Source organism: Lactuca serriola, chromosome 1 (genome assembly GCF_051521515.1).
Source record: "Lactuca serriola cultivar US96UC23 chromosome 1, Lser_US96UC23_V15, whole genome shotgun sequence".
NCBI lineage: Eukaryota > Viridiplantae > Streptophyta > Magnoliopsida > Asterales > Asteraceae > Lactuca > Lactuca serriola.
The window spans coordinates 137,965,730-137,986,217 of NC_136408.1; the positions used below are offsets into that span (position 1 = coordinate 137,965,730).

The window sequence follows — 20,488 nt, forward strand, 5'->3', positions numbered from 1 at the left end:
AGCGGCGACACGAATGTCGCCGTTATTAGGTTTGTGCGGATAAGAGGCCCCAACCGTTGGATTAGATACTCGATCGAGCGGCTGAGATCTATCAAAGGGGGAAAACACAGATTCGGGTGAGAAGCCTTTAGCGGCGACACAATTACCGGCAACTATGACTTTTAGCGGCGACAAATGGTAGAGTCGCCGCTAAAAGGCCTTGTCGCCGGTAATTATGTCACCGCTAAAGGCATAGTTTCTTGTAGTGAAATAAAATTACCGGTTAAATGTGTATGAAAACATTGTCCAATGATCAAATTTATCAGAAAAAAACATATTACCAAATATAGATAAAGACGAAAATTCCTCACCTTTCCACGTCGTTAACCCTCTAATTTTTAGTACCGATCCCAAATTAGTACCCCCCCAGGCAAACAAAAGTCACAAAAACAAAGTGGAACAAGTTTTTGCTGAAAAAATATTAAATATTCTTTGCTTTTGCTTTTCGCCCCACTACCAACACCTGCAGTGTCATCTTCAAGCTCAAGCCATCTCCAACCTTCATCTCTATACCTCGACCTCACCTCCACATCTCCCCGGCAAACCCACCATCACCAAATCCCTTCCCTGTGCACCCTGATCAGTGATCTCACCAACCTCCAACTTCGTGTGGTAAAAAACGTAGGTCTGCATTTCTAGCCTCATCTCACAATGCTTTCACCATCTCTGCTTTTTCTTTCTTCAACACCCAGCTGATCGTTATCGTTTACAAAGGTTACTCTTTCCTCCATAGATTTCCTCTATTTCCTTACCGACTTTTGTGTAATTTGGGTTCAACTGAAGTCATTTTTCCTGTTCCTGAAAAGTGCCTTCTTATTTTGCTGAATTAATATCGTTTCTTTTAGTTTAATCTGTGTCTATGTTATTAGATCCTTAGCTTGCGTTTTAATTTTAGTAGGGTTTTGTTACATTTTGAAGTGGTGCCTGTTTCCGTAATTTTATTTTTCTTGAATTTTGTCTCAGTAAATATCTTACTTTCTTGGAATTTACCAAACGAATATTGTTTCTTTCTTGGAAATTGCCAAACATATGGATTTGTACTTTTTCAGTTTGGAATTTGCCTCAATAATTTTTGGAATTTAACAAACAAATATCATTACTTTTTTTTTTTTTTTTTTGGAATTTGCATCAATTCGTTACAGTTTTTGGAATTTGTCAAACAAATACTTTTCTTGGAATTTTCCCTAATAAATATCTTTATTTTTAAGATTTGCGCTTTTGGAATTTGCCTCAATAGTTTTTTTGGAATTTCATCATTAATGAAGAAACTAGCTAGAAGCTAGTATACAAAAGGAAAAAACGAAATCAGGAAATATGAACAAAAACAGAAACAGGCAGAATGAAGGCAATTAGAAACATAAGCTACATTTTGATATGGGGTCCTAGCACCAATCAAACCGTTGTAAACTTCTCCCTTTCCTCCTTGGGCCATTTATCCAAGATATGATAGTTCTTAAATCTCATTAGCTAAAGTAGTGTGGCCATGGGTTTTGAGGTCATTCGAGTGAACTCTGAGGTTATAGAAGTTCCAGATAATCCAGACATATGACAATAAAGTTGTCGCCTCAGAGAAAACACTCATTTTCTCAACAACACCTACTCGGTCAAAGAACTATTTTCTAGCCTTGTGTTTGTTGCATTTAGCCCATTTTCCATTGTTGCTATAAATTGAGATAATGACCTCCTTCCATATGCTATCTTTTTTGGATGGAGATCGCCATTACCATTTGCCCAGTGGGCAAGATTTTGAGCCTTCAAGCTTCCAATACCGAGTCAATCCCCCTTTAGCTGTGGAATTACTTTTGTTTAATTTTATATATCAATTAGGATTTCTAGCTTAAAGTACAAAATGATGAACATTAAACAAAACTTCATGCATATTGGGAAATTCTTCAATACTCGACAATTGCTTCCTCAATTCCTTCATATTTTCTAATGGTAAGGTAGACCCTCATAATGAACAACCTTCAATATTCAATTTCCGTAACGAGTGTAGTTTCACTTACCATTGAAATCAAAACTCAATTATATCTATATGCTTTTGCATAAAGTGCATTTACCTTTGAAGTTTCATTTAGTATAGAGTTTGAAAATGGACCCTTAGCAAGGGCACAACTTGTTAGTTTCATAAATCCTTTAGATTATGCTTATAGATCCAGTGATAGAGAAATTCAAATTTGAAAAGATTGTTGTTGCTAATTTTGGGGATCTATAATTAAGCATGTCAAGAAACTTGTTTTTTTTTCATTTTTGTGTTTAGATCTCTTAATTGTTTGTTGATATCTACTAAAAGCTTGAAATTGCCTATATGTAATTATGTATTGCAAATTTACAATTTCTTTCATGGGAGGTAGTAGTGGATCTTGTAGTTGTTTCGAGAATGGTATTTGGTATTTATTTGTTTGAGGATTAGTTTACTAAAATTTAAATGGATTTTACTTGGACAATAATAGGGATGTTTATATCGGGTAATCAAATCAAAATACATATGTTGTAGGTTAAATGAATAAATTGGTTTGATACTTTTTTGGCACCCTAACTTAGCTGGAAAAACAGGTCAAGCAATTCAATTGAGTGAGTAATTGCTTTTTAAATAGTTTCCATGACAATGTAATGGTTACATAGATTTATTAGCCTATTTATGCTTGAAATAAGAAAACACAGCTGCCTCTCTTTGTATTTCAAACACATCAACAAATAGCTAGCAGCTTACGTTTAAATTCTTTCATGAGATTTAAGTTGCATATTGTAATTAATAATTTGCTATTATTTAGAGGCATTTTGTACGGGATCCTGACATAAAATCACAAGTGAAGAAACTCGGTGAAACCAATTTCCAATAGTGATAACGTGTGGAGGAGTTTGAGAGTTTAATGAGAAGGGTGAAGTGTCATCAACCCATAAATCATAATGGTTATTCTATCTGAACTTTCAGAAGGATCTTCATCTTCATCATCAACTCAGGGTTATAGTTCATCAGCTCCTGCCCAAAGTTCACCAATTCATGATCATAGATATGATGTATTTTTAAGTTTTAGAGGTGTTGACACGCGCCATAGTTTCACTAATCACCTTTATAAGGCCCTCATTGAAGCCAATATCAGTACCTTCTTGGATGATGAAGAGATTGAAACAGGGGAAGATCTGAGACCGGAATTAGAGAGTGCAATTAAGGCATCTCGGGCTTCTATTATTGTATTGTCTAAGAATTATGCTACTTCAACATGGTGCCTTGATGAATTGGTGCTGATCCTTGAGCAGCGTATGACATCCAACCATATTGTCATCCCCATCTTTTATCATGTTGAGCCCACACATGTCAGGAAGCAACAAAGTACCTTTGGAGAGGCAATGGCTAAGCATAAACAAATGATGGAGGCAGAGACAAATGCAAATAAAAGAAGTTTATGGGCTCAAAAGATGGACCGATGGCATAAAGCCCTTATCGAAGTTGCCAATTTAAAAGGAAATGACGTAAATGGAAGGTAACTACTTTCTTTCCTTTTTTTATGTCTTTAATTTTGTTTGACTTTGATTAACACGTGAAAAGTCAATACCATCTCCTCATCATGCATTTCAGTAAAGTTTCTTTAGTATCATCAAATAGACATGTATATTGTTAATTATGATAAGTGTCTAGTTTTTTTTCCTCACTCAATCCTAGTTTAATATCTTGCTCTTAGTTCTTGATCGAGTTCTCATAGCTTCATGATTACCATGTCCTCAGACAAATGTGATGCTTTCTTGGTTCGCCTTAATGGGAAAAACTACTCATCATTGGCATTTCATCATTAGCATTTCATTTCTAGATTTTTGTCAAAGGGTAGGACATAGAGGGCCACATTGAAGGAAAGACTCCACTTCCCACTCTTGACAAAGAAAAATACAAGACCGAACATGCCAAATGGGAGATCAAGGGTGCCCAATAATGGCATGGATCATTGTTCCTTAGAATCCAATATCATGTTACATCATCTGGTTAAGACTGCAGCCTAGATGTGGGAACACTTGAAGAAACTATATAGTTAGAACATTGCTCGACGATTTTAATTAGAACACGAATTCGCTTCCCTTCAAAAGGATATTCTTTCCATCTATGATTTTTACTCTCGCTTCATGAATCTTTGAGCTGAATACACAGATATTTTGTTTATGCCACTTTGCCTCCAGAAGGTCTTAGTTATGTTCAAGCTGTGCATGAAACTACTAAAAGCTATCAATTCCTTATGAAGCTCTGATCAGATTTTGAAACTGCTAGATCCAATCTTATGAATCGAGACCTGATTCCTTCTTTGGATGCATGCCTTGAAGATTTATTTTGAGAAGAACGTCTTCTCACTAAAAATTACTTGGACAAACAGAGATCCATGATGGCCCATATGGCTTATGCAACATATGGTAAGCCAACAGGTAGGGATATGCGCACACTTCAATGCTTTTGTTGCAAAGAATTGGAAATTACGCTTCAGATTGTTGAAAGAAGTTCTGCAACGACTCCAAAAAGGATGGCCATATTATCAAGGAATGCCGTATCGGGCCTCTTAAAATATCAGAAACATCATATAATGCATCAGTTGGGTCTTCAGGTGTTGGTGGTTCTGCGAATACAGTTCATGCAACACAAAATGCCCTTACAGCAAAACCTGTAACTCCTAAAATGATTCAGCTAATGATTATTTCTGCATTTTCTGCCTTAGGAATATCCGATAAATTTCTCACCTACATGGTATTTTGACTCTGCAGCCTCTAACCATATGACAAGTTCTTCTCATTCTCTTAACAACCTAAAGAAATACACTGGGAATCTTCAAATCCATACCGCTGATGGTATTCACAACTACTATCACATCTACTATGACATCTTGGCTTCTGTAAAAAAATGTTTTTTTGTCTCTCCAGCTGTCCTTACTACTAATCTTATTTTTGTTGGTCAACTCGTTGATATTGATTACAAAGTGGAATTCTCTAAGTTTGGTTGTATTGTACAGGATCAATAGTTAGGAAAGATGATTGCGAGGGGGGCTAAGGTTGGATGTCTTTTTTGTCTTGATTCTCTTTTTTCTTCATATCCAATGCTGCCTTATGTTGCTTGTAATTTTGCTCATGTTGATTACCAAACATGGCACAAGCGGCTTGAACATCCAAATAAACTTGTTCTTTTTGATTTATTGAAATATGGGTTGTTAGGAAATAAAAAGCGCCATCTTTTGAGAATAATCAATTTGAATGTAGTTCTTGTAAACTCGGCAAAAGAAAAAATCTACCTTTTCCAACTCATTCACCCAACGTAACTTGACCTTTTAATTTGACACATAGTGATGTTTTGGGATATGACACTAGTTACTTCCCATGCGAATTGTAAATACTTCGTTACCTTTATCGACGATTACAAGCGTTTCACCTGGATTTATTTCATGTGTTCTAAAGATGAAGTGCTTTTAGTTTTCAAGTTGTTCCATGCTTAGGTTCAAACCAAATTTTCAGCTCGAATTAAAATTCTCCGATCAGACAATAGGGGAGAATACATGTCTCATATTTTTCAAGAATTCTTACAAGAAAATGGCATAATTTCTCATCGATCATATCCTTCAACACCTCAACAAAATGGGGTGGGAAAAGAAAAATTGATCACCTTCTTGATGTTGTCTGTATGCTTCTCTTAGAGTCATTTGTGCCTGCTAGGTTTTGGTGTGAAGCTTTTTCTACAGTTACACATCTTGCTAGGTTTTAGTGTGTAGCTTTTTCTACAGTTACACACCTTATTAACAGATTTCCTTCTCCCTCGTTGAACCATCTCTCTCCTCTTACTTGATTATTTGGTTGCAACCTGAATTATTTTAATCTTTGTACCTTTGGTTATGTATGCTACACATGAACGTACAAAACTAACATCTCAATCTGTCCAATGTGATTTTCTACGTTATTCCACTCACCATAAAGGTTTTCTTTGTTATGATCCTGAAGTGCGACGTATTCGGGTTTCCGAAAATGTTATCTTTGTAGATCATCATTATTTCTTTTCCACTTACAAGGCTAGTCTAGTAGTTCTTCCGAACAAACAAGAGTATGGCTTAGACTATGATGAATCATTTGCATAGGTAGCCAAGATGACTAATGTACGGGCCATATTGGCCCTTGCTCCCTCTCAGATAAGGCCTTTACTTCAAATGGACGTCAAGAATGCATTTTTACATAGGGATTTGAAAGAAGAAATTTATATAAAACTTCTTAAACTAAAACAATCCCTATATGGTTTGAAACATGCACCAAGAGTATGGTTTAAGAAGTTTTGATATATTCTTCTTGGTTTTTCATTTGTTCAAATCCAATATGACTTGTCCCTTTTTCTTCAAAAGACATCAAAGGGAAGAGTTATTCTTCTTGTTTACGTAGATGATATTATTGTCACTGTTATGACTTTCATTAAGATTAAAAAAATTGTTGCATTCAACATTTCATAAGACCTTGGCCCTCTGAATTACTTCTTGGGGTTAGAGGTGTATCATCGACAAAAAAGGATTTTTGTGAATCAATACAAGTACATTCAAGATCTGGTTGAGCTAGCTGGACTCACAGGAAGTCATCCTATTGATACCCAAATGGGAAGTAATGTAAAATATCATCGAAACGAGAGAAAACTTCTTGAGAATCCTACTCTATATCGGAAGTTGGTTGGTTATCTAATCTATCTAACCATTCCTCGACTCGATATCTCTTTTGTAGTTCATACCGTAAGCACATTCATGCATTCTCCTCGACAAATCCACCTAAGTGCAGTCAAATGCATCATTCGTTCAATCCTTGAGACACTTAATCATTGCCTATTCTTTTCTATAGGATCTTCGCTACAACTACAAGCTTATAGTGATGTGGATTGGGGAGGCTAGGGAAATCTACCTCGATGGTGTATGTTCCTTGGTGATGCTCTCATCTCATGGAAATGCAAAAAACAAAACTATGTGTTAAAGTCATCTACTGAGTCACAGTATCGCGTCATGTCTGCAGCATGTGTTGAGGTTATATGGTTACATGGCCTCCTTACAGAACTCGGCTTTCATCAAGTTCAACCAATTCCATTACATGTAGACAACACAAGTGTCATCCTAATAGCTGCCAATCCTATTTATCATGAGTGCACAAAACATATCGAAATTGACTCCCACTTCATTAGACAAAAATACGATTATCAAGTAACAGCCTTCCATACGTCTCCACCATTATGGAGATCGCATATATCTTCACCAAATCTTTGGCAAGACAACGACATAATTTTCTTGTTATCAAGTTGATGCTTTTGAATTTACCAACATCAGTTTGAGGGGGCTGTCAAAGATATTACTTGCAAATTTCATGTTGATTTTATGCTTCAGATTAATCAGCACAATATCTTTGCTATCACATGCTTTTATTGTCAATAATTGTAGATAATTTAGTAAGCTGACTTATAGGCTAGAAATCTATAATTTAGACTGGTAATTAACTTGTGTATTGAGTATATATTCAAGATTTTTCTCAAAGAGAAGACACATCTTTTTCCCAAAAAAAATCTCTAAATTTTCATAATATTTGATGTATAAGGATAAAAAAGATGCATAAAGTTGAATCTATGTTTTCAATTATGTGATCACTCATTCAGTTCATATACATATAGATTAACCATTTTGATGTATTTTACACATTTGTTATGAGTTCAGTATTTTATCATAAGTTAGTCCATTTAGTTTAACCATTTTATTTATTTTTATATTGTTCCATTGGAAACCAAATTTGAGTTGTTTGCTATGTGTCTACTGTTAATTATACCATACTACCTACAAGTCATAGCATCTCTTTATGATAAGTAGCTGCTCTCACTTGTAAGTAGTAAAGGATAACCTTTTTCAACGCACCACAATGATAGTTAAGGTTGATGGTCTATTTAGGTGGACTGTTAGTAAAATCTGGTATTACATTAGTAGCTTTGGTGTTATTATACATAATTATTTATGACCTTACACATTAGATACTTGTATGGCTAGAAGTGAAAACACAATATGGTTTTAATGTGAAGAACTTAATTAAAATTAATAGCTATGATATAATTTTGATTTGGATCTTTGGATAAAAAAAATCTCCAAATCTAGTTTTAGTTTGTGGATTGTATTTTGTAATTCTTATTAAATCAAGTTTCAGGATAGAGACTGAGTTTATTGAAGAAATTGTGAAGAGCATCCACCGTAGATTACATGTAACCTTATGGACTACTCAGCCGCTACTTATTGGGATGGGATATTCTATTAACTTCGTGACTTCATGGTTGAAAGATGGATCCTCACATACGGCAGACATACTCACTATTTCGGGTATTGGTGGGATCGGGAAGACATCTTTAGCAAAACATGTCTATAGGCTATGTTGGCATGAATTCGACAGAAGCAGCTATATTGAAGATATCAGTAGGAAATGTGATGGAAAGTATAATGGATTGCTTGATTTACAAGAACAACTCTGCAGTGACATTTCAAAAACAAGTTCAATTAAAGTTCATGATGTTTCAGTATACACCTCAAGGATTGAGAATGAATTAGCTCGTAAAAGGGTATTTTTAGTACTTGATGATGTTAGTACTCTTCATCAGTTGGATGCATTACTTGGAAGCAAAGGTTTTCACCCGGGGAGCAAAATCATTATAACAACAAAGGATGCATGGTTGACGCAGAGTTGTGCACTATTCAAAACAAACATTAAACCCAAGTATGAAAGTCTTGTGCTTCGAGGCTTAGATGAGATTGATTCACAACAACTTTTGTGTTACCATGCATTCGTGTGCAACCATCCCAAGGTGGGTTATGAAGAGGTGTCAGATAAGCTTGTGAAGTATTGCCAAGGGCATCCATTGGCTCTTGAAGTTTTGGGCAAGTCTCTACATAATCGAGATGTAGCTTACTGGGAAGGGTGCATAGAAGTGCTTAAGAAAGAAACAAATTCTCATATAAATAATGTCTTAAAAATGAGCTTTGATTCTTTACCATCCGAAAATGATAAGGAATTGTTTAAGCATATTGCTTGTTTTTTTGTTGGAATAGGTAGAGATGTTACTGAAACAATATTAGAGGCATGTGATATAAACACAAGATCCGGGATCACAAATCTCACTGACAGATGCCTTCTTAGTATTGGATGGAAGAACGAATTGAAGATGCACCAGTTGGTTCAAGAGATGGGAAGATTCGAAGTACGTCGAGAATCACTTGACAAGCCATGGAAGCGAAGTCGATTATGGTGTCATAAAGAGTCATTCAGAGTGTTAAAACAAAAAAAGGTAAATAGGCGTGTATGCATTTAATAGTGTACATGTCCAAAATATTCTGTATTGTCTAATTTTTTTATCCGCATTTTGTTTCTTCTTAGGGAAAGGGAAATATTATAGGCCTTGCCCTTGACATGCGTATGCTTGAGAAAGAGAAGTTGGGTGGATCAATTGAGCTGAAAACAGATGCATTGAGTAACATGGATAGTTTGATGCTGTTACAACTCAATTATGTGCACATGAATGGGTCTTATGAGAACTTTCCGAAGGAATTAAGAGGCTTGTGTATGCATGGGTTTCATTTGAAGTCTATACCTTCAGACTTACCTATGGAGAATCTTGTTGCTCTTGATATGTCATATAGCAATATTGAATCATTTTTCAGTTGTTATAGTAATCCAGACCGACTTGAGAAGAGGCAAAAGGTAACTTATCTTCATTTATCATTGTTCCATGTCGAGTTGATGGAATTTTCTACCATTCTAAGTTATTTCTATTTATGTAGTTGGATGGGTCGTGCTTAAAAGATAAAATGTTGCTTGGATCATTGAAGATTCTTAATTTAAGTTTTTGTACACAACTTCGTATTCTTGGTGACTTTGACCAACTCCCTGCACTTGAGAGATTAATACTTAGAAATTGCATTGCTTTGGTTGACGTTAGTGAATCAATTGAGCAATGTGTTGGACTTGTCTTCATCGATATGAGCTATTGCAAGAAGCTTGAAAAACTTCCAAGAAACATAAGCATGTTGAAGAATGTTAAAACAGTAATGCTAGATGGTTGTAATCTCAGTGATTCTCGAATCGAGAATAGGGATGTGGATTCAATGGAATTGTGCAAGGCTAACAACATTGGAATAAACATAAGAACCTCTTCCTCCGCCTTTGTGGGTGGTATACCAAGTGATTTGAAATTGTTTTCAGTTTCTTTACCGAGGTCTTTAGTAAGTTTGTCACTTGCAAATAATAATTTGTCCACTGAATCCTTTCCCATGGACTTTAGTAGCCTATCCATGTTAAGGCATTTATATTTAGATGACAATCCTATTGATTCCATGCCCAGTTGTGTGAGAACCCTTCCTATGCTTCAGATACTTAGTATGGAAGACTGTAAAAAATTGAAGTCAATCGAGCATCCTCCACAAACACTTAGAGCGTTGTACCTCTTTTCAGATCATAAGTCTTACGTAGAAAAAATTGCATTTGATCCAGAAATGTCGCCACTTGATGTATTTCTTTTTTTGGAGAGTTCGGATGAAACTGAAATTGAAGGCATGTTTAAAATCCTACCAATGGTCGCTATTGAGGAAAAGGTATTACGTAGCTTGGGCTGGACTAATTTAGACTTCCTTAACGATAGGAGTGTGGGAACTAATTCTTCAGAATCTGAAATTCAGGTTTTGTCTAGCTAACTGTCTGTCTTTATGTTAATATGTATAATATAGTTATTATGGTGATTAATTAAGGTGATTGAATTTGGCAGATGATGTTTTACGAATTTGGAATATTCAGCACATTGTATGTGGCGGGGGAGATGCCGAGTTGGTTTAGGCATAGAAGTGCTGGGCCATCAATATCATTTACCATCCCATCATCATCATCTTCATCTCCAAGCAACCGTCTTATAGGACTCAACTTCTGCTCTCTGCATACATTGAAATCTCCTGATGAGAGGTTTCTCTTTCCATATGATGATCATTTCCCTCCATCGCCAATGATGACAATTAGTAACATAACAAAGAACCGCATGTGGATATACGAACGTCACAGGGACAGAAAAACTGAAGGTCAATGGGTGTTGTTAAGTCATTGGATGTTTGGGATGAATGAGATGGAGGCTCGTGACCTCATTACTATTACTGTTACACTGCCGTATGATGAAGTTATAAAGGAGTGTGGGGTGAGTCTTATGTATGATGATGGAGAGAAGAAGGATGAAGATGCGTTGGGTTATTACAAGTCATGGAATCACATAATTGGTGGAGATCTCTCCCCTTTTCAAACAACAACAGGAGAATACATATTAAGCAAAAGCCGATTTTTTCGGCCTGCCATTAAATTGTCTCCCTATCATCGTAAATTCATTGCAGACGGTCCCAATTATCAAGGTCAATGTCCTTTTTATTAAATATTTTATTGACCTCTAAAATAAGAGTTTATTTTTATAAAATATAAAAAACAAAGGTTCTATTTAATTTAAGGGGTCGACCCAAGTATTGATCCGTTAGAGTGGGTCGACTGTAGTAACAAAGATTAACACAAATTTTTATCTATTTTCAGCACAAAAGGAAGACTGTTGGTTCAGAGCTTTTTCTCAAAGAAATCCGGGCACAATTGGTATATTTTTTGACACCCAAACCTTTCTATCATCACATGAATACAAGGCATACACAACCAAATATGTTATCGCAAATTTCTTGATTGGTTTAGGATATAACAAAGTAAAAGGAGTAATAACCTTGCCTATGGATGCTTGGAAATGGCAATAAAATGTAGTTGGGCTGATATGATAAGGGCATGAATTTTGTCTAATCTTCTCTAACTATTTAAATTTCCAGTGGAAGCATACGAATGTTTTTGGTTGTTATCAAGGTTTTGATTTTTATTTATTTTTGTTTTTCTTTATATTGAATACATGATATCTTAGGCAATTATTCTCAAATATTTTTAGTTGGGATCGAATTTAAAAATTTTGCTGCTACCAACCATAATAGAACCATCCTTTTAAGGACATTTGATTGCATCTTTCGGATTTAAAAATTTTCTTCTATCAACAAATTGATTTGCATCATATCTACGATTCAAATGTTTGACACTATCGAGTCGATTTATCTTTTCTTGTTGCTGAGAATATTAATCATACAATTCAGTTCTTTTTTCCCTCAAAACCTCATACAATGCGTCAATTGTACTTTGTTACTACAGTCTTTGTCTTTTCCTTAAGGGTCTCCTGCTCATTCTGAACTTCCGCCAATTCATTTTCTTCAGTTTTTGAATTTGAATCCGTTTCTCTTAGAGGCAACATTTGTAAGTTGATTTGATGAGATTAATAGAAATACTAGAATTCGAAAAGGCAAATACATGCTTCATCATGGTTGCAGCTTGATCCTTTAATGAGGTTGTTGATTCTGAATTATAGGTCAATAGGAAGATGTTGGCTTGTCTATTGGGAGTCCTCATCAGATGATGACCAGATCTCTACTTCAGGTTGATATTTCTCGGTGCCATGTGCACTTTCTCATTCGTACCATCTTCTTGATATATCTATAAATTATACGATCCATTTTTCACCACTTTTTTATTTTCATTTCAATAATTGGAAAAATGATTTTCTCCACCATATATGTAATCTTTTCTAAAAGATAATTTCCTCTGTTTGGATTCTTCGTGCATTTGTGGAACTTCTTTGTTAGAAAATCCAAAATTTCATCACATTTTTTGGAACTCAACTGTCCTCCGCCTCTATCTTTGGTTAATTTACCACAAATTCAGGGTCCGTTTCAAACTGTGTATTTGTGAACGATCAGTTTTTCATGTTATTCTACTTCTCCATGTATTGATAGATTGCTAAGAATTTAATATGTGTAGATTACAATTCTCAGTGTTTACCATTGACCTCCTAGACTAGACATAAATTTAATATTTATCTTTTTCACTTGAAGTTTTTTCAACTCTCTAACAAGCATGCTATATAAGTCAGGGTTTCAGTTAGTGACTCTGTAGCTCATGCTTTCAAATTGTTGTATTCTTTTAGGCCTTGTAGTATTCTATTTTTATGGACGTGTTCTGATCCTTTGATTTTATTTGTTAACATGTCCCACATTTATTTAGCTTATTCACATATATGTTCAAACAAACTTAAAGAGATCTTGTCGTATATATATTGTATTGCCATCATATGTCAAAGTCAGTAGGGTCGAGTTCTCACCATTCCATGCATCATCTATAATAGATGTTTATGGGCCTTCCATGGTAATAACAAACTACCACACTCTGGAAAAAAAAATAAGGTACTGTTTAAGCATGTTATTTGTTTTTAAGGAACCTTACTTCTTAGGTTAAGAATGCAGAAATTGATTCAAGAGTTTGGAAGAGATATTGATCAATACTCTAAGAAGCCATGGAAACCAGTCATTAAGTCTGTTGAGTCAAGAAAATGTAACATAACATAAATACTCCTAAGTTTCTATCAGTTTTCATAGCCTTTTGTATACTTCATGAAATTTTATAATTTTCATACTTTTCTTTTATCTGTAGGGTAAGAGGGAATCTTCAAGGTCTCGTCCTTCACATGAAAATGCTTGAGAAAGTGAGCCTACAGTACATAGGTGTCTGAATTCAAAATAGATGCATCTGGTTGGGCAACCAAATGCTACTGCAACTCAATCTCTTGAAACTCAGTGAGTTATATCTTTTGGTTATAAAATAGATCCATACGTACCCTATATATATATATATATATATATATATATATATATATATATATATAGGGCCGGTCCAACCCGATTTGAGGCCCGGGGCAAAATAAAAGATATGAGGCCCTTAATAATTTTTATTAACAGCAAACAAGTTTAATAATAAAAAAAGAAACCAAGTTTGACATAGCATCAAGACTATACTCAGGAAATTGACAACAAAAAAACATGTGACAATTGGATCCAACAAAAAATACAGAAATAATTAATTCTGAATGAACACTACAAATCACACAATCAATCTTTGGAATGGGGATAGCCAAAGCAAATAACTACTGGAGGCTTGGCTTCAACCTTCTCAGATTGAACAAGCACATGCAATACATAATAAAATAGTATATCTATTGATCATATATTGGTTTCCATAATAATCTTTATTAAAATAGTATGTGAATTACTCAATGATATAGCATAATGTAATGTTCAACTAGTTGTCAAGTAAATCAACATCAATTACATAATTTCAAGAGAATGCTAGCTGAAAGATAAGATTAGGTTTTTTGCATTAAAGTATCTCAAAATAAAAGAATTATGTATCCACATCCAATTAACTAACAAAGAAAGCTAGAATATAATCAAAAGAGAATAAAGTATGTAAAACCATTAGTTCCAACGAACTCAGAATATCATCAAACACTTGGTGGGCAGTGAAAGTGTGGTCGTTAATAACATTAACTTTACTACATTTTCTCAATACCTACACTTCGTTTAAGCCTTTTCACAATCAACTGTTCAATTTATTGTCCCTCTCTAAAATTGTGGATGCAAAATCATAAATCATAAATTTCAGAGTTCAGCGAGTCCCAAATCGGAAGTTCACAATCAAAACTTAGAATTTGACAATGGAATATGTTTCAAACCCAGGTCTAGATTGATCAAACCTTTGATATTAGAGATTTAAAACAAAAAACTAAAGGATTCAAAATCGGAACTAGTATATATTACAGAGATTCAGAAATACGATACATATTCAGATATTAGAAAGGGGTTTACAAATTACAACTCTCGATTGCTTACTGTTTATGAAGTCGATTCTGAGAGGTCGCTTTAGGAAACAGAAGAAGTCTTTTGGGAGAATTGAGAGACTTGATATTCCCCCTTCCATGACAAGATACAAAAAAAATCGCTTCTATTAAAAGACGCGGAAAAAAGGCTATTCATTTACGAAGAATTTGCTTGTATTTTAAGAGAATTAAAAAACAAAAACTGCAATAAAGTCTCTATATATTGGTTTCATAATCGATTTAGTCTCTATATTTATTTTTTATTCAATTAACTCCCAAATACCGGTAATTGTATTCAATTTAACCCTTTGATCCGTTAACAGATCATCCAACTTTCAAAAATTACATTTTTGGCCTAGATTTCAAAATTTTTTACAAATTTGGACCAAATTTTACACTTTTGGCCCGAATTTTAAATTTTGTTACAAATTTGGTCCAAACATTACTCTTTTTGCCAAAATTTTAGGCTTTTATTATGAATTCATCCTAACTTTAGTTTTTTTTACAACTTTTTTTCTCAAAAAATTGTTTCTAATATGTTTTTTCTTTATAAATTCATTTTTATAAAAAAAATTTATTTTTACATAAAAGTCTTATATTTTCTATATAAAAACTTTTTTTAAAAAACTTTTTTGTATATGAAGTATCTAGTTATAAAAATATATATTTATTAAGTATATAAATATATACAAAACCGTTTTTATGAAAAATGTATACAAAAACATATTTTACAAAAAAAAATGTATACAAACACCTATCACCTTTGTGTGTGTGTGTGTGTGTGTATATATATATATATATATATATATATATATATATATATATATATATATATATATATATATATATATATGCACACAAATAGGTATGTATCTATTTTTTTTTTATAAAATCATGTTTGTTTATATTTTTTTTATAAAAATGTGTTTGACTAAATTTTTATATAATACATGTTTGTATACATTTTATAAAATCGTATTTGTATACATTTTATAAAAATGTGTTCAAACTTTTTTTATACAATACGTGTTTGTATACATTTTATAAAATCGTGTTTGTATACATTTTATAAAAATGTGTTTAAATAATCTTTTATATAATACGTTTTTGTATATATTTTATAAAATCATGTTTGTATACATTTTATAAAATGTATACAAACACGTATTATATTAAAAATTATTCAAACAAGTTTTTATAAAAAATGTAAACAAACAAGATTTTATAAAAAAAATATAGATAAAATAGGTGTTTGTATACGTTTTTTTTTTGTAAAATACATTTTTGTATACATTTTTTTATAAAAAAAGATTTGTATATATTTATATACTTAATAAATATTTATTTTTATAACTAGATATTTCATATAAAAAAATTAAAAAAAAAAGTTTTTATATAGAACATATAAGATTTTTAAGTGAAAATATGTTTTTTTTTTGTATAAATATGATTTTATAAAGAAAAAACATATTAGAAACAATTATTTGAGAAAAAAAGTTGTAAAAAAAAACTAAAATTAGAATGAATTCATAATAAAATTCTAAAACTTGGGTAAAAAGAGTAAAGTTTTGACCAAATTTGTAGCAAAATTTAAAATCTAGGCCAAAAGTGTAAATTTTAGACCAAATTTGTAATAAAATTTGAAATCTGGGCCAAAAATGTAATTTTTGAAAGTTGGATGACCTGTTGACCGGGTCAAAGGGTTAAATTGAATACGATTACCGGTATTTGAGATTTAATTGAATAAAAAAAATATATAGGGAATAAATCGATTATGAGGCCAATATGTAGGGACTTTATTGCAGTTTTCCCAATTAAAAAAAGCCGAAAATTTAAAAACGTAGATGGTGACAAGATTCGAACATATAACCCTCCTGCTTGCAACTAGCATCTCACCTATCTCAACTGCAAGTCTGTTTGGTGGTTTTCTGCATATTCTCTTTTATATTATCTAAACATATATATATATTAAACGTGATTTTTAGGGGCCCCGAAATTTGGCGAGGCCCAGGGCGGTCGCCTAGCTTGCCCTCCCTCTAGGGCCGGCCCTATATATATATATATATATATATATATATATATATATATATATATATATATATATATATATATATATATATATAGGGCTGAGATCGGTTGAGAACTCATATTTTCCGAGAACTAAAAGTGGAGCGTTAGATCAAAACTATTTCATTAAGGGCATGATCATAATCTTACCGATCTCATTTAATGTTTATTTCATTGTGTTATTAGACAAAATTAACATAATAAATCAAATTTCAGATTTTTTTTTAAATAATTTTTGATTTTTTTTAAATGGAGATTTTTTTAATTTTTTTTCAGAAAACATGAATTTTTAAAAGAAATTGAAAAAAAAATAATTGTTTAAAAAAACAGCTTTTTTAAAAAAAAAATTGTTAAAAAATTGCAACTTTTTCATAAAAACTCCAATTTTTTAAAAAAATATTGCATTTTTTGAAAAAGTAAAATTTTAAAAATCAATAAATTAAAAAAAAAACTAGAATATATATATATATATATATATATATATATATATATATATATATATATATATATATATATAAATTTAATTTCTTTTAACAAAAAAAAATCAACGTTTTAGGTGCGGTGCATATATACATATTTTTTTAAATGCATATATCCATATTTCTTGTACTATAATATTTGTAAGTAAATCGTAAAAAATCTTTTGTTTTTATTAATCAATTTATAAACATAATAGTACAAGTATTTTGTTCGATACAAAATAAAATATATAAAATAAAAAAGCTACAAAGATTCAGAGTGCTATCATTTCTTCATATCAAGATTTCCAAATTTTTCTTCAATTTATAACTTTTTGCATCTTCAAAATTTTCCACAAATTCTTTCAAATCTACAAGAAAATAAAAAAAAATGATTAATGCGAGAACATTCACAAAAATGCATATGTATATATCATGTAATATTCACATGTGATTATATAATGTGATATTCACATGTGATTGTATATTTTAAAATTCAAATGTGAAATTCACAAGAAAATAAAAGAAAAGAACACTCATACAAAACGCATGTGTGCATATAGACGTAATTTATATGTGACTCACTCATTAATTACATATGATTCATATGTGAATTACATATAATTTATATGTGAATCACATGCGATTTATATGTGAATCACATGTGATTTATATGTGAATCACATGTAATTTCATATATCATATGTGATTCGCTTGTGAATTACATATGATTTATATGTGAATCACATGCGATTTATATGTGAATCACATGTGATTTATATATGAATCACATGTAATTCATGTGTGAATCACATTTAATTCATATGTGAATTACATGTGATTCACTTGTAAATCACAAGTCATTACATGTGAATCACATGTAATTCATATGTGAATCACATGTAATTCATTTGTGATTTACATGTGAATCACATGTAATTCACTTGTGATTTACATGTTAATCACATGTAATTTATATATGATTCACTTATGATTTACATGTGAATCACATGTAATTCACTTGTGATTTACATGTGAATCACATGTAATTTATATGTGATTCACTTATGATTTACATGTGAATCACATATAATTCCTATGTTATATCTATAACTTAGTTTTATTTTAATTTTTCTATAAAACGAAAATAATACTATTTTTATTAACATTTTTGGGTTTAATTAACCTTTTATAAATTTGTAAATAATGTAAAGAATAAAGTTAAAATTATATATTTATCTTTATATATTACATGAAAATTCATTTCGTTCCTACAACTAACGAAACATGGTCATGTAATGTAATTACTCATTCCATTTTATCCAAATGAATACTTAATTTGAAAGTTGAATGGAATATAATAAGTATCAAGTATTAAATAGTAGAATAAAAGACATTGTTTCCAAACTTACTTAAAATTCCAATGTATTTCTATAGTACGATCAGGTATTCCAGCATTGTTTGTTGTTTGATTACTAGAACTCCAATTCTCTCTGAAAGATTTCAAATTTTAGCCTGTAACTCCAACTATTTAAAAAGGATCGTAAAAAAATTGTCAGATAATTTATTATTCTAAATAGATAGAAAAATAAACAAAGAGGTCTGTAGCACCTGGTTCCCGGTACATACTCCTTGCTATTTACATTTTTAAAATGATGCATTTTGCCTTGGACTTGACGAGTTGATGGGCCAACTTGCCGAGTAGGAGTGGGATAAGGCGCAGGAATTGGACTTTGGACTCGGCGAGTTGGTCCCCAGACTCGGTGAGTAGACCCTGTTTGGGCAAAAACCCTAATCCGGGTGTTTGCACCCTATTTAAACGTTCTAACTTGGCCACCTTTGTCCGTAACACTTCCAGAGAGCAGTAGAGCGAGACCCTAGACCCAATATTGTTCTTGAGAGTGTTTTTGGCTTTGTGAAGAAGGTTTGGAGCTTAGAAGAAGAAAGAGGTGGTTGAAGAGTGCAAGGAAAGGAGTAGATCCGAACTCTACTCAGGGAGAAGCTTCCATTCAGCCGGAGGATTTATGATTCAGCAGTCAGGCGTTCAGCAAGCAGACTTCAGCAGCTAATTTCGAGGTGAGTTACCTTCCAGTAGCGGTGGGTCTAAGGCCACAATGCCGGCCTACCAGTAGGAGACGTATGATAGATGATTGTCTTTGTGATATCATCTAGGTTTGCTACTACCTGATATGTTATATGCTAGCATGATATGTTGTATGTGATAGTAGTAGAGTTCAGTTGTTAGGACCGAAGGGTAGTCAGACACCCCAGGTACATCTGACAGTATGTGATGATATGTTTGCATGCTGGCTTGTTATGTTATACACGATAGAGGTAGTAGGAGGGGACCAGTCCCCGAGTTCAGTCGTTAGGACCGAAGGGTAGGTCAGGCACCCCAACTATGTCTGACAGTATGTGACGATATGTTTATATGCCAGTATGATCTGTTATATATGTTAGTGGTAGTAGGAGGGGAGCAGTCGCCGAGGTTCGGTTGTTAGGACCGAAGGGTAGTCAGCACCCTAGAACGACTTGACATGGGTAGTCAGCACCCCATAATGGCTTGACACAGGTAGGTCGGCACCCCAGAATGGTCGTACCGGGTAGGTCGGGCACCCCAGAATTTCCTGGCAGTATGTATGCTATGTGATTATATGGTATGTGGTACAGTGGGGGGAACTCACTAAGCTTCGTGCTTACGGTTTTCAGTTGTTGTTTCAGGTACCTCTTTTGTCAAGGGGAAGGAGCTGGTGCGATAGCGGCGCATCACACACGCTCTTTTGATTTCCGCACCAAGAGTCATTCTGGGATTTTGTACTCTGACATTTTCATGTTTTATGTTTTGGTTTACGGCCACGAGACACGTTTTATCAAATATTATGATCGTGTGATATTTTGTTACGAACGCTTTTCTTTTTAAATCGCTTAATTAAAAACGAAATTTTTGGCCCGTATTTTTGGGATGTTACAAGCTCATTCATTATTCATATTTCTGTTTCATAAACATAGTTATTGGATGATCCTCCCTTGCTGTAAATATCCAAATGAATATACAAATGAGCAAAAATAGAACAAGTATAAGAAAGGTTGTGCAACCTTGTTAATCATTTTACACCTCCCAAAACTATAAATACTAAAACAATAGTAACAATAA

At 33.0% G+C, this 20,488-nt stretch overlaps 1 protein-coding gene across 7 annotated transcripts; it reads left to right on the top strand.

The window, feature by feature from the left end:
* Nucleotides 1-416: 416 nt before the first annotated feature.
* LOC145099324 (disease resistance protein RPV1-like) lies at nt 417-20,288 on the top strand. 7 transcript variants are annotated; one of them, XM_079036925.1, is made up of 11 exons: nt 417-753; nt 2,814-3,524; nt 8,212-9,340; nt 9,430-9,753; nt 9,834-10,727; nt 10,814-11,438; nt 11,611-11,667; nt 12,470-12,537; nt 13,588-13,730; nt 19,256-19,410; nt 20,056-20,288. In XM_079036925.1, the coding sequence occupies exons 2-8, from the start codon at nt 2,950-2,952 to the stop codon at nt 12,475-12,477; spliced, it is 3,612 nt and encodes a 1,203-aa protein (XP_078893051.1). In that variant the 5' UTR covers nt 417-753; nt 2,814-2,949; the 3' UTR covers nt 12,478-12,537; nt 13,588-13,730; nt 19,256-19,410; nt 20,056-20,288. The 7 variants fall into 7 exon arrangements, with proteins under 7 accessions (XP_078893051.1, XP_078893039.1, XP_078893037.1 ...); XM_079036913.1 differs by lacking the exon at nt 12,470-12,537 and adding an exon at nt 13,401-13,488 and having other exon boundaries at nt 19,193-19,410; XM_079036911.1 differs by lacking the exon at nt 12,470-12,537 and adding an exon at nt 13,401-13,488.
* The last annotated feature ends 200 nt before the right edge of the window (nt 20,289-20,488 follow it).